The 17,824-nt window shown below is 29.7% G+C and overlaps 1 protein-coding gene and 1 pseudogene across 2 annotated transcripts; one reads left to right on the forward strand and one right to left on the reverse strand.

Annotated features, from left to right (window-relative positions):
- Positions 1-13,441: 13,441 nt before the first annotated feature.
- Positions 13,442-15,108, reverse strand: LOC114279141 (UDP-glucosyltransferase 29 pseudogene; annotated as a pseudogene). The gene has a single exon (XR_014327644.1). The product of XR_014327644.1 is annotated as a UDP-glucosyltransferase 29 pseudogene (transcript).
- Positions 15,109-15,906: 798 nt separating this feature from the next.
- LOC114279120 (uncharacterized) lies at positions 15,907-16,470 on the forward strand. Its single transcript, XM_028221324.2, has one exon. It carries the CDS (start codon positions 15,907-15,909, stop codon positions 16,468-16,470), a length of 564 nt encoding a protein of 187 aa, XP_028077125.2.
- Positions 16,471-17,824: the final 1,354 nt, after the last annotated feature.

Genomic DNA, 17,824 nt, shown 5'->3' on the forward strand with positions numbered 1-17,824 from the left:
ACACATATGAATTCTTTGAAAAGTCCCAACAGATACGATTATTATCTCTCATAATAATACTTTAATGCATTAAGAACAAGCATAAAAAAAAATTCTTAAAAAGTCCAACACATATGATTATTATCAAAATATTAAACTTTAATATAATATAATAAAAAAAAGACATTTAATTCCTTGAAAAGTCTAACACATATGATTATTATCAAAATGTTAAACTTTAATATAATATAAAAAAATGAAAAAAAGAAGGCATTTAAAAAAAAAGAAAAAGAAGACATTTAAAAATCACAATTCACATAGATAGATAATTGTAAACACAATCCGTGCATAGCACGGGTGATATGCTAGTCTATACTATATATTAAGCAAAAGGGGGTTTTTAATCCCAAGGCCTGTGAGAGCTCCAATCTCCTGATCCTAATTTTCTAATTTTTTGATTTAAAAAAAAAAAACCTTAGTATTTATTGACTTCTTCCAATCCAATCTCAGCATTTATTGACTTCTCCCAAACCACAATCCCTTTTGACTTCTCTCATAATTATTGTAATACCCTTTTCAATTTCTTCCATACACTATGGTTACACACAAAAATTAAAAAAAAAAGATAAGAATTTAGCTATAGATCTCAAAAAAATATAACATCTAAATTTGAATTATGATTTAATAATATAATTGTGTATTTTTTTATGTATATTTATCAAAATTTTGAATCACTTAATGGGACAAATTAATCAATTTTTCAAAATTATTGATTTTTAATTTACAAAATAAATTTTAAAAAACTGTTGACTGATTTATTTATTTAATAACAAAAATATTTCATAATCTCTCCCTCCTAATCTCTCTCACAAATTTTCAAAAAAAAATATTAAAACTTGCATTCCTTTTCTCTTCCCAGATCTCAAAAGGATATAACATCTAAATTTGAATTATGATTTAATAATATAATTGTGTAATTTTTTTTATGTATATTTATCAAAATTTTGAATCACTTAATGGGACAAATTAATCAATTTTTCAAAATTATTGATTTTTAATTTACAAAATAAATTTAAAAAAACTATTGACTGATTTATTTATTTAATAACAAAAATATTTCATAATCTCTCCCTCCTAATCTCTCTCACAAATTTTCAAAAAAAAATATTAAAACTTGCATTCCTTTTCTCTTCCCCAAAATATCAGATAATATTTTTTATTAAAGTTGTAGATATCTACCTATATTTTATATATTATATTATAACATAACAAAAAAAACAAAAAAACTAAAAAAACAATCTTTAAAGTTTATTAATAAACTTTAAATCAATAAAACTCACATGTCTATCACATATCTAACTCACATCATAACTTACCTAAATAATAATAATTAAAAACAAATGGAAATCACAGATAAATTAATTTTTTTTTTAAAAAAAGATACCCACAACTCCATCTTAAATAAATTAAAAAAAAAATATCCAAATAGAAACCACACAAAAATAAAAAATATATCTATCTATCTATCTATCTATCTATTTATCTATCTATACTATATATTAAGCAAAATGAGGTTTTTAACCCCAAGCCTTGTGAGAACTCCAATCACCCAATCTAAATTTTCTGATTTTTAGATTTAAAAAAAAAATCTTAGCATTTATTAACTTCTTCCAACTCCCAAGTCTTACCCTCATAATAACACTTTAATGCATTAAGAACAAGCATAAAAAAAATTCTTTGAAATCCAACACATAAATTCCTTGAAAAGTCCTAACACATATGATTATTATCCATCATAATAACACTTTAATGCATTAAGAACAAGCATAAAAAAAATTTCTTGAAAAGTCCAACACATCTATCTATATCTATACTATATATTAAGCAAAAGGAGATTTTTAACCCCAAGGCCTGTGGGAGCTTCAATATCCCAATATGAATTTTTTAAATTTTTTATTAAAAAAAAATCAGCATTTATTGATTTGGTCAAAATCCCCTGATCAGCATTTATTAACTTTTTTCAAACCACACGTTTTTTCACATGCCTGCATTTATTGATTTGGTCAAAATATCCTGATTAGCATTTAAAATCCCCTCATATAAATAATTATAGATACAATCTGTATATAGTTACTGCAGTATCCTTTTTAACTTCTCTCATACACTATGGTCAGTGATAAGATTATTAAATTATTTTTATAAAAAATCTTAAAAAACATAATTTATATATTAAAAAAAATCTAAAATAAATATAATTATCTATAATTGTCCCGTGCATAGCACGGGTGATAGGCTAGTACTATATATTAAGTAAAAGGGGGTTTTAACCACCAGAGCCTGTGGAAGCTCCAATATGCCAATGCTGATTTCCTGATTTTTTATTTTTTATTTTTTAAAAAAAATTGACTTGGTGATTGGTTCAAAGATTATAATAATTACATTGACACCATGATTACATAGGTCTCTTGGGGAAGCAAAATAGCCTCTCTCTCTCTCTCTCTCTCATTTCATTTATTGTTTTATTTCCCCACCTTCTATCTCCTTCACTTATCAATAGTGTAATTATAAAACAATAAACCAATCACCAAGCAATCCCAATATTATATTGAAAGAACTTAATAAGTGTTATTTTTTTTTTCAAAAAAAAAAACAAAAAAATTAAGAGAGAAAAAAATTAAGAGCCATTGACACCATGATTACTTTCAGAAAAAAAAACAAAACAATTAAGAGAGAAAAAAATTATATTGAAAGAATTTAATAAGTGTTTAAAAATTATATTGAAAGAATTTAATAAAACAAAACAATTAAGAGAGAAAAAAAATTTTATTGAAAGAATTTAATAAGTGTTTAAAAATTATATTTAAGTGTTTTTTTAAAAAAATTATATTGAAAGAATTTAATAAGTGTTTTTTTTTTCAAAAAACAAAACAAAAAAATTAAGAGAGAAAAAAATTAAGAGCCATTGACACCATGATTACATTCAGAAAAAAAAAAAACAATTAAGAGAGAAAAAAATTATATTGAAAGAATTTAATAAGTGTTTTTTTAAAAAAATTATATTGAAAGAATTTAATAAGTGTTTTTTTTTTCAAAAAACAAAACAAAAAAATTAAGAGAGAAAAAAATTAAGAGCCATTGACATCATGATTACATTCAGAAAAAAAAACAAAAAAATTAAGAAAGAAAAAAATTATATTGAAAGAATTTAATAAGTGTTTTGGTCTCTTGGGGTCTTTCTCTCTCTCACATTTTAATAAGTGTTTAAAAATTATATTGAAAGAATTTAATAAGTGTTTTTTTAAAAAAATTATATTGAAAGAATTTAATAAGTGTTTTTTTTTTTCAAAAAACAAAACAAAAAAATTAAGAGAGAAAAAAATTAAGAGCCATTGACACCATGATTACATTCAGAAAAAAAAACAAAAAAATTAAGAGAGAAAAAAATTATATTGAAAGAATTTAATAAGTGTTTTTGTCTCTTGGGGTCTCTCTCTCTCACATTTCATTTATTGATACAAAAGTGGTGGCGTGGCCTCTCTCTCTCATTTCATTTATTATTTTATTTCCCCACCCTCTAAGCAATCCCAATATTATATTGAAAGAATTTAATAAGTGTTATTTTTTTTTAAAAAAAACAAAAAAATTAAGAGAGAAAAAAATTAAGAGCCATTGCCACCATGATTACATTCAGAAAAAAAAACAAAAAAATTAAGAGAGAAAAAAATTATATTGAAAGAATTTAATAAGTGTTTTTTTTTTTCAAAAAACAAAACAAAAAAATTAAGAGAGAAAAAAATTAAGAGCCATTGACACCATGATTACATTCAGAAAAAAAAAACAAAAAAATTAAGAGAGAAAAAAATTATATTGAAAGAATTTAATAAGTGTTTTGGTCTCCTCCATTTATCAATAGTGTAATTATAATATTTGAACCAATCACCAAGCAACCCCAACATTATATTGGAACTCCACAAAAATTTATGGGTTAAGAATAGGGGTGAGCATGGTCCGGATTGGACCGGATTGGGGTGAAACCAGGACCAATCCGTTATTTACGGTTCCTGAAAAATTGGAACCAATCCAATCCGTTTAAATCATGGAACCAATCCGAACCAATCCATTTAAATACGGATTGGATTGGTTTAGGACCACGGATTCATATAATTAAATAACAAATATATATATATATATATAACACTTAAATTTCATAAAAATAAAAACATAGCGCTATATTAGTTCCATAATAGCAACATGTTTTTCTATAATAACGACATACTGTTCTAGAATTTAAACAACTATAAGAAAACTGGTTTCACCATAAGTATTTAGACCATTGCAAATTAAAACTTAAAACTAACAAAAAAAAGTAATAAAAGAAGATATTATACGGTTTTAGGTTTGAGTTTACATTTTACATAGAATAAGAGAAGATACTATAAGGGAGGATGTATAATAAACATATAGACTATTTGTATACGGTCCGGATCGGTTCCAATCCGGAACCGTGGGATTCAATCCAGAACCAATCTGTGAACTACGGATTTTTAATTCTTCAATCTGGAACCGAACCGCGGATTCAAAAAACCAATCCAAACCTATCGGATTGGACTGGACTGGACTGGATCGGATTACGGATTTCACGGATTCCTTGTTCAGCCCTAGTTAAGAATAGATATAAATTTTTTTGCATCCCCAAGAGACTCATGTAACTATTGTGTAAATGGCTCTTAATTTTTTTCCCTCTTAATTTTTTTGTTTTGTTTTTTGAAAAAAAAAAAAACACTTATTAAATTCTTTCAAACCTTTATAACTTCTCCAATACACATATTTTTCTTAACTTTTCACATACCTTTTGTAAACAGTGATTTTCCTTTTTGCTTTCTCCTTCTTGAGTTCTCACTTTCATACTTTCAACTTCAGTGATTATGTATGCAAACAGTAAGTGTTATTTTTGTTTTTCCCTTCTTAACTTTTTCTTTTGTTTACTGTTTTAATATTAACAGTGATTTTCCTTTTTGCTTTCTCCTTCTTTAGTTCTCACTTCTACACTTCCAACTTCAGTGACTACGTATGCAAACAGTAAGTGTTATTTTTGTTTTCTCCTTACCTTTTAATGTTATTTAATCTTTTTATAAACCCTCACAAAATGAAAAATGTGATTATAATTTCTCCTTCTTAACTTTTTCTTTTGTTTACTGTTTTAATATTGTTTAATGGTTTTTTTGATTTTATTTTTGAATCTTTTTATTTATTATTTTATTTTTATTTTTAATTTTTTAATATGATTAAAGTTGGATAAATATAAACTCTCACAAAAAGAAAAATATTATTATAATTAGTTGAATGATTCTTTTTTTTAATGTGATTGTAGATAGTTTAGTAGTTAAAAAAATGTGATTAACTAATTTTTAATGTTATTTAATCTTTTTATTTAATTTTTTAATATAATTAAAGTTAGATAAATAATGTTTTGATATCATTAAAGTTAGATAAATATAAACTCTCACAAAAAGAAAAATGTGATTATCTAACTTTAAAAAAAAGAATCATTCAACTAATTATAATCACATTTTTCTTTTTGTGAGAGTTTATATTTATCTAACTTTAATGATATTAAAACATTATTTATCTAACTTTAATTATATTAAAAAATTAAATAAAAAGATTAAATAACATTAAAAATTAGTTAATCACATTTTTTAACTACTAAACTAACTACAATCACATTAAAAAAAAGAATCATTCAACTAATTATAATAACATTTTTCTTTTTGTGAGAGTTTATATTTATCCAACTTTAATCATATTAAAAAATTAAAAATAAAATTAAAATAATAAATAAAAAGATTCAAAAATAAAATCAAAAAAACCATTGAACAATATTAAAACAGTAAACAAAAAAAAAAGTTAAGAAGGAGAAATTATAATCACATTTTTCTTTTTGTGAGGGTTTATAAAAAGATTAAATAACATTAAAAGGTAAGGAGAAAACAAAAATAACACTTACTGTTTGCATACGTAGTCACTGAAGTTGGAAGTTTAGAAGTGAGAACTAAGGAAGGAGAAAGCAAAAAGGAAAATCACTGTTAATATTAAAATAGTAAACAAAAGAAAAAGTTAAGAAGGGAAAAATAAAAATAACACTTACTGTTTGCATACGTAATCACTGAAATTGAAAGTATGAAAGTGAGAACTCAAGAAGGAGAAAGCAAAAAGGAAAATCACTGTTTACAAAAGGTATGTGAAAAGTTAAGAAAAATATGTGTATTGGAGAAGTTATAAAGGTTTGAAAAAATTTAATAAGTGTTTTTTTTTTTTTCAAAAAACAAAACAAAAAAATTAAGAGGGAAAAAAAATTAAGAGCCATTTACACAATAGTTACATGGGTCTCTTGGGGATGCAAAAAAATTTATATCTATTTTTAACCCATAAATTTTTGTGGAGTTCCAATATAATATTGGGGTTGCTTGGTGATTGGTTCAAAGATTATAATTATACTATTGATAAATGGAGGAGACCAAAACACTTGTTAAATTCTTTCAATATAATTTTTTTCTCTCTTAATTTTTTTGTTTTTTTTTTTTCTGAATGTAATCATGGTGTCAATGGCTCTTAATTTTTTTCTCTCTTAATTTTTTTGTTTTGTTTTTTGAAAAAAAAATACTTATTAAATTCTTTCAATATAATTTTTTTAAAAAAAACACTTATTAAATTCTTTCAATATAATTTTTTTCTCTCTTAATTTTTTTGTTTTTTTTTCTGAATGTAATCATGGTGGCAATGGCTCTTAATTTTTTTCTCTCTTAATTTTTTTGTTTTTTTTTGAAAAAAAAATAACACTTATTAAATTCTTTCAATATAATATTGGGATTGCTTAGAGGGTGGGGAAATAAAACAATAAATGAAATGAGAGAGAGAGAGAGAGAGAGAGAGAGAGAGAGAGAGAGGCCACGCCACCACTTTTACTTCAATAAATGAAATGTGAGAGAGAGAGAGACCCCAAGAGACCAAAACACTTATTAAATTCTTTCAATATAATTTTTTTCTCTCTTAATTTTTTTTTTTTTCTGAATGTAATCATGTTGTCAATGGCTCTTAATTTTTTTCTATCTTAATTTTTTTGTTTTGTTTTTTGAAAAAAAAAAACACTTATTAAATTCTTTCAATATAATTTTTTTCTCTCTTAATTTTTTTATGAAAAAAAAATAACACTTATTAAATTCTTTCAATATAATATTGGGATTGCTTAGAGGGTGGGGAAATAAAACAATAAATGAAATGAGAGAGAGAGAGACAGAGGCCACGCCACCACTTTTGCTTCAATAAATGAAATGTTTTGTTTCTCTCTTAATTTTTTTGTTTTGTTTTTTGAAAAACAAAACACTTATTAAATTCTTTCAAATAATTTTTTTAAAAAAACACTTAAATATAATTTTTAAACACTTATTAAATTCTTTCAATATAATTTTTTTTTTCTCTTAATTGTTTTGTTTTTTTTTCTGAATGTAATCATGGTGTCAATGGCTCTTAATTTTTTTCTCTCTTAATTTTTTTGTTTTTTTTTGAAACAAAAAATAACACTTAATAAATTCTTTCAATATAATATTGGGATTGCTTGGTGATTGGTTTATTGTTTTATAATTACACTATTGATAAATGAAGGAGATAGAGGGTGGGGAAATAAAACAATAAATGAAATGAGAGAGAGAGAGAGGGGCTATTTTGCTTCCCCATGAGACCCATGTAATCATGGTGTCAATGTAATTATTATAATCTTTGAACCAATCACCAAGTCAATTTTTTTTGTTTAAAAAAATAAAAAATCAGGAAATTAGCATTGGCATATTGGAGTTTCCACAGGCCCTGGGGGTTAAAACCCCCTTTTGCTTAATATATAGTATAGATAGTATAGATTATATTAAAGTTTAATATTTTGATAATAATCATATGGGTTAGACTTTTCAAAGAATTAAATGTTTTTTTTATTATATTATATTAAAATTTAATATTTTGATAATAATCATATGTGTTAAACTTTTCAAGAATTTTTTTTTATACTTGTTCTTAATGCATTAAAGTGTTATTATGAGGGATAATAATCATATGTGTTTGGACTATTCAAGGAATTCATATGTTGGATTTTAAAGAATTTTTTTTATACTTGTTCTTAATTAATTAAAATGTTATTATGAGGGTAAGACTTGGGGGTTGGGAGAAGTTAATAAATGCTAAGGTTTTTTTTCTTTTTTAAATCAAAAAATTAAGAAATTTAGATTGGGAGATTGGAGCTCCCACAAGGCTTAGGGTTAAAAACCCCCTTTTGCTTAATATATGTATAGATGTGTTAGACTTTTCAAGGAATTAAATGTCTTTTTTTTATTGTATTATATTAAAATTTAATATTTTGATAATAATCATATGTGTTTGGACTTTTCAAGGAATTCATATGTTGAATTTCAAAGAATTTTTTTTATGCTTGTTCTTAATTAATTAAATTGTTATTATGAGGGTAAGACTTGGGGGTTGGGAGAAGTTAATAAATGCTAAGGTTTTTTTTCTTTTTTAAATCAAAAAATCAAGAAATTTAGATTGGAAGATTGGAGCTCCCACAAGTTTGGCGTTAAAAACCCCCTTTTGCTTAATAAATAGTATAGATGTGTTAGACTTTTGGGAAATTTGGCTATAAACCCCCTTTACCTTCCTTTCATTGTTAAAAGGACTAAGAAAAAAATTAAATTTTCTAAACCCCTTCATAATTATAAAATCTTGCATAAAGGACAAAATTTATTATTTAAATATTTTTTCAGACTATTATATCCTCAACTAAATCTTCCCACCTTCTCCACCCACTCTCTCTCCACCTTCTTGGTCTCTATGACTCTGACCAGCCAAAATCGAGTTCATCTAAGCCTAAGATTTAGGGATGGCAATTTAAACCCGGCCCGATGGGGACCCAACCCCCCGACTCCGATTGGAACGGGTTTTCCTCGAAAATTATCCCCATAGGGCCGGGGATGGTATTGAAAATCAAATCCCCGATGGTTTTCGGGCCGGGGACGGGGATAGGTTTCCCAAACCCGGCCCCGGCCCGGCCCCGCCCCGACTAATCCCCGATTAATCCCCGTATATATATGACTAATCCCCGTATATATATATATATATATTATATGTTTAGGTCACACATGCCTCTCAATCTTCTCTCCCACGGTCTCTCTATCTCTCTGAAACCCTCCCGCCATCATTGACTCCCTCCCTTCCTCCCTCCCTCCGCTGTCTTCTTCCTCCTCTCATCACCACCGATTTGCAACGATCATCACAGCCGACTCCTTCCTTCCACTCTCCTCTCCCTCCTCCCATCACCATCGATCTGCAACGATCATCATCGTCGACTCGAGATCTGTAACGATCTAAACTGAGATCTAAGCTTTGTTCAACGAGCTATGGATCTGGATCTTGCGACGGAGGACATCGAAGCAACGACAGATGAGAGCAACGAAGGAGAGAAACGATTTGGATCTTGCTGTATTTTGGTCATGTATTTTGGTCAATAAATAAATAAAAGGTTAAATTATAAATAATTTTTTAAAGCTACAAAAAACTACTAACCAGCCAACAAAATAGATAGAGGATGTATTACTATGAAGAAAAGTGATGACAGTCCTTTGATGAAGTATTTTTTTATTTTATTTTAATTTTTTTTGCAGATTTTTTTTTCAACCCTTTGGATCATTGTTAGATTATTATTGTTGTTGATTGTTGTTCATCTCAGATCTAACACAGAGGATCATTGTTGCTGCTATTCTGTTTTTCTTTTTTTTTTTTCCTTTTTTTTTGGCCCGGGGAATTTCCAGGGTCGGGGAAAACCGATCCCCGATTGGGGACGGGGGCGGGGACGAAGATAGGTCCCCCGTCGGGGATCGGGGCCGGGGCCAGGGTAATTTTCACCATCGGGGATCGGGGACGGGGAGGGTGATCCCCGGCCCCGCCCCGCGCCCGTTGCCATTCCTGCTAAGATTCATTCAATCTTTGACCTGGAACACTGACCTGGTTCAAGCAATCACAATCTGACCTATGTATTTGAATTGAAGCTTAGTTTGAAGCTTTAATCTAATTTGCGTCTGTTAAGAAACCAAGGACTTCATCGCAAAATTGATCTGATTCGACAATCAACCCGAATTCAAGCTTCTGGAACTCGCGATTACGAACTGGAGTCCTTCGCGATCTGAACTTGGGTTCTCTTTTGTGACTCGTTGTTCTTTGAGTCAACTTCGATGAGAACTTTGGATTTCAAATTCTAATTGGAATTGCGATTTCAGTTTGCATCTGGCTTAAAGGTTACAAACTCTAAGTTCGAACGACTTGCAGATCGACTTCGCTAACTGAATCGAAATCAGACTTGTGTTTGCTATCTTGAAGCGAAATTAGACTCAATTTGAAGCTTCTATTGCAATTTGAAGATCCATCGAGTTCGCAATGACCACGTGGAGAAGAGTGCGGGTGGAGTTGAGCACAGATTTGAGTTTTGAATATATGTATATATATATATATATATATATTTGTGTGTATGAGTGTTGTTGAACACATGTATTCTTTTCATTGAGATTTGTGATTGTTGATTGAGTTTTAGAAGTTTTTCTTCTCAATTAGATATGTTGATTTGTTGATTAATTTGTTTTGTTTTTGTTTGTTTGTTTGTTTTTTATTTATTTTTGTTGTTTTGTATCTAATTTTATTTGACAGAACCAGAGTAAAATTTTACTTTTATACAGAGTAAAATTTTACTTTTGTGTTAAGTCTAACATTTTACTCATTTTTCAGAGTAAAATTTTACTTTTATACAGAGTAAAATTTTACTTTTGTGTAGAGTCTAAAATTTTACTAGTTTTTCAGAGTAAAATTTTACTTTTATACAGAGTAAAATTTTACTTTTAGTTTCAGAGTGTAACATTTTACTTTTATTTAGAGTAAAATTTTACTTTCATACAGAGTAAAATTTTACTTTTAGTTTCAGAATGTAAAATTTTACTTTTATACAGAGTAAAATTTTACTTTCATACAGAGTAAAATTTTACTTTCATACAGAGTAAAATTTTACTTTTAGTTTCAGAATGTAAAATTTTACTTTTATATAAAGTAAAATTTTACTCTAAAATATATAGTGAAGATGACTTAATAGGAGAGCTGATAGATATGAGAGTAATATAGTAAAAGAAACAAGTTTTAAAATATTAAGGGGTTTTGAAAGTACTTATATAATTCTTGTCCTTTTGAAAGACAAATTAGATAGTGAGGGGGCTATCACCTAATCCCCCAAATTAATTTGAGAAATAAATTCTTTACAATTGCGCCCGCGCACACACACATAAAGTAGTCAAGAAATTTTCGGCTCAATTAGTTTCTGTAGGATCGACTCAAGATAATTTAAGACTTAAAAAAACAATTCCAAATGAGGATTTTTATAATTTTTTAATTATTTTTTGGCAAAGTATATTATTTAAAATTTAATTTTTTCATTATTGAGATAAAAAAAATTATTTGTTAAATATTTAAATTTATTTGTTTATTTATTTTATATTTGGAGGGCTAATTGATTTTTAAGGTATAGTTTGTGGGGTAAAATAAAATTCCAAATAAAGTTTGGTATCACATTAGCACATTCCATTTTCTTGTAGATGAAATCAAATAGTGGGGGGGGGGGGGGTAAATCGATCAAATTTCAAAAAGTTTAGGTATCAAATTAAAATTAGATGAAATATAGATGCCAAATTGATTATTGCGTAATAATTTGATGGGCAAAATGATATTTCCTTTAATAAAGGAATAAGACTAGATATCAATTAAATCTTTTTATGACTAGATATCAACTAAATCTTTTTAAATGGATAAAAGTGTTAATCCATTCAACATTTCTTATAATTTAGTTAACTGAAAGTAAGACGTAATTGGTCTTAACTGTGAAAAGTTTCCATCATTAGAAGTAGTTGTAACTCATGTAGTCAATAATGTTCTTACATATTTGGTAAAATAATCATCCATTAATTTAAAATAAATCATCACAAAATTGATTTTTTAGTTTCTTCCGATAAATTCACCATATCAATTATCTATAAATTTTAAAATGTTAATATATTTTATTAGGGCCTTTTAAATCAGGTGAGCTTTTTTTGGGGGGATTAACATAGTAATACACATTTTCGGGCCCCTTTTTTGACCAATTTTTGGGTGCCCAAGTGGACACTTTGTGGGCTTTGTCCCAAAGTCAACCTTCGTATTGAGATCTTCTCCGAAGGGGTGTGTTTCTTTCAACCAACGAACTGGATAAGAGGATTGTAATGCACTGAAGTATTAATTTTTTGATACATTATTCTTGGTTGAATTGCATTTTTATTTTATGTTCGTTTAGTCATGTAATTAGATGTCTGAATTGAACTATTTTATTGAATTCTATATTTGTTTAGGATATTATAGAGAAGGATAAATGTTCAAAAGATTATTTTGCCCTTTTGAATTATTTACTAAATAATAGGAATATTAAATCTGAGTTATAAATTTTATTTAATTTTTTTACTAGAACTTTTAAAAAAATAAATCAATAAAATATTAATAAAAATTATATAAATTTCTTGTAATTTGTAGTTGGGATTTTTAAATTTATTTTATCTTACTAAGTATATTCAGTACCATATGATTATTAAAATAAATAATTATTTATACTTTACTAATTATAAATAATTTAATAAATAAAATTTATTTTTAAAAAGATATTAACTAATAAAGGGTCAAAAATATAATTTTATTATCTAATCCTATAGTATGAGTTACCCTAGGATTTGTGTCCCACCCCCAATCCAATATATTTGGGATTAATAGTTTGATGGTGCAAAATTTTAAACCAAATAATAAATTATTCCATCCACGGGATATGAATCATATCTCATGACTCAATCCCTCCAAACAGACATGTTCAAAGAGTGTAGAGCGGCTAGAGCACATCCATCTATGGGCTTATTTGATATAGCTTAAAAATTGAAAGCAATCCTCCTCAAACTTCCTTATAATTATATATTTTTTAAATTTATTTAAATTATTTTTACCTAATTATGGGTGCGACCCATATTTCAGTAACTTTAAATTTATACCACACTTTGAGGATAAAATTAGGGTTAAATTTTCATGATACAAGACATTGGTTTCATACAAACAGAAATGAAAACAAATCACCAGACTTCAGGGGCAACACAACAAATACCTTGGCTTCATACAAACAGAAATGAAGATAAATCACCAGACTTCAGGGGCAACACAACAAATACCTTGCCTTTATACAAACAGAAATGAAAAAAAATTCAGAAAATGGGAATAGGGGTGTACACGGATCGAGGCAACTTAGGGATTGTTTGAGATGACCTAAATAAGTGCACTTTTTGTCTTTTTACGAAAAGATGTGCAAAAAAATAAAGAGGTGATATGATGAAAAAAAGATATAAAAATTGATTATTTGAAATATGCCAAACTTGGCCTAAATTCTGCGGTACATCATTGCCGTTGTTCTACATCAAGATCAAGGCAACTTTCAAAGCTCTTCTAATCACCCAAATAATTCTACTTACGAAGTTGCAACAACTCTGCCACCAAATCATCTATATGGCTCCTCTCCTTGTATTCTTGAAAAATGCTTGGAGCACTAATTAGTGGGAGTGGGTCCCGCCAGTAGTGATGTGATGTTTTGGTCTTGGAGTTGTATTTTTTTTTTTTTTTTACTTTTTTAATGCATTAGTGCTATTAGTGGTAGTGTTTTTAGTGGGATGAATCATTGTTGTTGTATTCTTATCTTCTCACTAAATTCTCTTGCTTTAATTCTTGTGTCCTCCCCACTTTTCTCCACCACAACCTTCCTTATTACCTGTGCTATCTCTTCTCTGTTGAGTCTTCCATTCATGTCTCTGCTCACCTCCACACCCACACCCAACTCCTCCACTAGTTTAGCATTGAATGGCTGCTCCAAATGCATGGGTATGCCTATAATTGGAACCCCAAACTTTAGGCTTTCCAATACTGAATTCCATCCACAATGACTCACAAATCCACCAATGCTTGAGTGAGCCAGAATTTTTGCTTGTGGAACCCAACCCTCCACAACCACTCCTCTCTCTCTTACCTTTTCAATAAACCCCTTTGGCAGTGCTTTTTCAAGCTCTCCTTTCTCTCCATCAGGAAACCTAGCAACCCATATGAAATTAACCTTGCTAAGCTCTAACCCATTAGCTGTCTCTTCAATCTCATCCTTGGACATAAAATATACTCACTGCCAACGGAAACAAACACAGTGGATGACTCACCCTTATTGTCAAGCCATTGTATGATATCAGACTGCTCGTTTTCGTCGTTAATCATGCCTTGAATAAGTGGACCAACAGGGACAACCTTCTTGTCACCTATTACCGACAGAATCGATGTATTTTCCTTCAAGCTCTCTACAAGTGTTGAACAACACTAAGTTGCAAGATGGTTGATCATTTACAGGGGCAACTTGCCTGTCTCTGGATGCTTTAGCATTCTCGAGAAAATGGCGATATTGCGTTTCATGGTATCCCTGAAGCTTAATTGCCGGAAATGGGAATTCAACACCACCATCGTGATTAATCATATGACGGGTAACGGAAAACACCGTAGCTCCGCAAATCATGAACAGAATTGCCGGAATATTATACGAGGAGGCAATGGATGGTGCCCATGATGGGTTGAAGTCATGAATAACCAAGTCTGGGCTTAGTGTTTTGAGGATGTTGGAGAAGTCTTGGCTTACCATTTCAAAGGCTTTTTGGAGGGTGGAATTGAGATGGAGTGGGAGGCCATTGGTGGTGTGGTGGTGAGGAGGAAGCTCAGGGAAGGATGGAAGGTGGATTTCTACTAGTTCAATGGAGAGAGAGAACTTATCTGTAATTCTTTTCTTGATGGATTTGAGATTGATTGCTGTTGAACACAAATATATGTGAAAGTTTCTCTCAGAAAGTTTCTTCGCAAGCTCTAGGAAGGGAGAGATATGACCATGGGCCAACCATGGTAGCATTAGGACATTCATCTTGCTCTGTTTTGAATCCATGATTCTCTCTCTCTCTCTCTCTCTCTCTCTCTCTCTCTCTCTGGTGAGGCTTTTGTTTTGGTGATGGGTGATCAAGGCAAGAATGGTGATGCACTCAAAAGTATATACATATGCATTTATATAACATCATGTTGACGCATGATGGTACCAACGAAAACACGAGGCCAATAATTTTAAAAAATTCATTCCCACGTGATTTACATAAATATGTTAAATATAACGGTATTAGAGTATCACACAAATCTCTTCAAATTTTTAGTTAAGTTATAACTTAAAAAGTTATTTTGCTATTTTAGCTAGTCACATTTTTAGTACTCACCTCATCAAACTCTCTATTCTAACTCAATCCGATTAAAATATTATTTTTTTATTATATTTGTTTTTTTTTCTTTTTTTTTATTATTAAATTGATGAGTTGGCTTGATCAAATAGCATTTCTAGCCAAACATAATGGTAAAACTGGAGGAAATAGGGGCTTGCGGTTTGGCTCGGATAGCCATTGTGTTGATCTCCGATTGAGTTGAAATTTTTGTGGTTGATCTACTCAATCAACTCTAAAATATGAACATATCGAATCATTAGAAAGGCATCGACACAGTGGCCAACTGGTGCGTTTCGCACAAAATATAAAGACCCCAAATCCAAAACTGGACCATTTTCTTCAATCATTCTGATGTGCATTCCAACGGCTATATTTATCAACGGTCATATCCTTCTACTATAAACAATAACATATGTTCTCTAGTTCTGACAAGCTAAATGAAATATTTTTCTTTCATTCTATCCTCATTAATTTTTTATATATGGATCTTCATTTTCTAGACATGATTCTTTATGACTCCGACTCCGATAATGAGTTGGAGATAGTTACAATAGCTTCTATGGAAGTCGAGAGTTCATCAAGGTCACGACATGCTGCTCGTAAACAACGTGAGTTCGTTTGGCGTAATCCTTTGCAAGGCCATCAAAGGCTTTTCCTCAACTATTTTGCTGATCCACCAGTATATCCTCCCAAATTATTTTGGAAAAGGTTTCGAATAAATTGTTCTCTTTTTCTCTGCATTCAATCTGAAGTAGAAGCTTATGAACCATATTTTGTCCAGAAAAGAAATGGTGCTGGAGTTCTCGGTTTGTCTTCTCTTCAAAAAATAACTGCGGCTCCTAGAATGCTTGCTTATGGAGTATCAGTTGATTTTATGGATGAATACTTGAGGATTGGAGAAAGTACTGCAATGAAAAGCCTAAAGAAATTTTTCAAAGCAGTGGTTGCAATTTTTTCTAATGAGTACCTGAGGTCACCGAACAACGATGACATTGCTAGACTTTTAGCTGTTGGCGAAAGTTGCAGTTTTCCTAGGATGTTAGGGAGCATTGATTGTATGCACTAGACCTAGAAGAATTGCCCAACTGCATGGAAATGTATGTATACTGGCCATGCACATGTGCCAACAATTATTTTGGAAGTAGTAGCATCATATGATCTTTGGATATGGCATGTATTTTTTGGGTTACTTGGGTATAATAATGATATCAATGTTTTAGAATGGCCTTCCGTATTTACCGAGCTTGCTCAAGGGCGTGCTCCTCGAATTAATTACACCATTAATGGAAATGAATATACCATGGGATACTACTTTGTTGGTGGTATATATCCATAATGGGCAACTTTTGTTAAAATAATTCCTTGTCCACAAGGAAAAAAGAATAAACATTTTGCTGAGGCCCAAGAGGCATATAGAAAGGATGTAAAGCGTGCATTTGGAGTGCTTCAAGCACATTTTGCAATTGTGCATGGACCTACATGACCATGGGATCTTCAGACTCTTAAAGATATTATGAAGGCTTGCATAATACCACACAACATGATCATTGAGGCTGAAAGAGATGACGGAAGAGAGCAAAACATTGATTATGCACAAATCAATAAAATCCCTCATGCACAAGTGTCACTTGAACGTACACCTGATATCATGGAATTTATTCAAGAACATCATCGCATAAGAGATAGAGAAACTCATTCTCGACTCCAATCGGATTTGGTTGAGCACTTGTAGCAAATCTATAGCCAATCTTAGGTTGTAAAAATTGTTCTATTTTCTATTTGACAGCTTTATATGATTAATGTGTTCATTTTATAATGCTTTCAGTACTAATTATCCATCTCATGATTACAACCTTTGCTATAGCTTGTAAGTTTTTTTTTCTAACTACTGTAGCTTGTAAGTTGATTTTTGGGAAAGTCATTTGTTAGACATATTGATTTTGATGATTTTATTTATGTTATGTTTTGATTTTTTTTGATGAATTCATTTGATCAAAATGTTATAAATTATCCATATTAATTCATCATATTATTTTGTGGTTTTTGGAGGTGAAAATCAAGCCCAAATTCAGCACAAAAAAGCCACAAAATAGCCCCAAATTCAGCACAAAAATAGTTGCAAAGTAGCCCCGAAACAGCAGCAAAATAGCTCCAAAACAGCAGCAAAAACAGTAGCAAAACAGGCCCTGAAACAGCAACAAAACAGCACAAGCAGCAGCAGAACAAAGGAGGCTGAAAATACATTGGGTGGACATCTGGGCGGATAACCGGTGGGATAATCGGTTAGCCAAAACCAGCCCAGTTCAGCTCAATTTCATTATGATTTCCTATGTGTTATATGCAAGAAACTGGTCTATCGACCTGTAGTTTTTAATTTGTCATGTTTTCATATTAATGCAAATCAACTTATATAATATATG

This window comes from Camellia sinensis, chromosome 1 (genome assembly GCF_055761805.1).
Source record: "Camellia sinensis isolate YWXY chromosome 1, ASM5576180v1, whole genome shotgun sequence".
Lineage (NCBI taxonomy): Eukaryota > Viridiplantae > Streptophyta > Magnoliopsida > Ericales > Theaceae > Camellia > Camellia sinensis.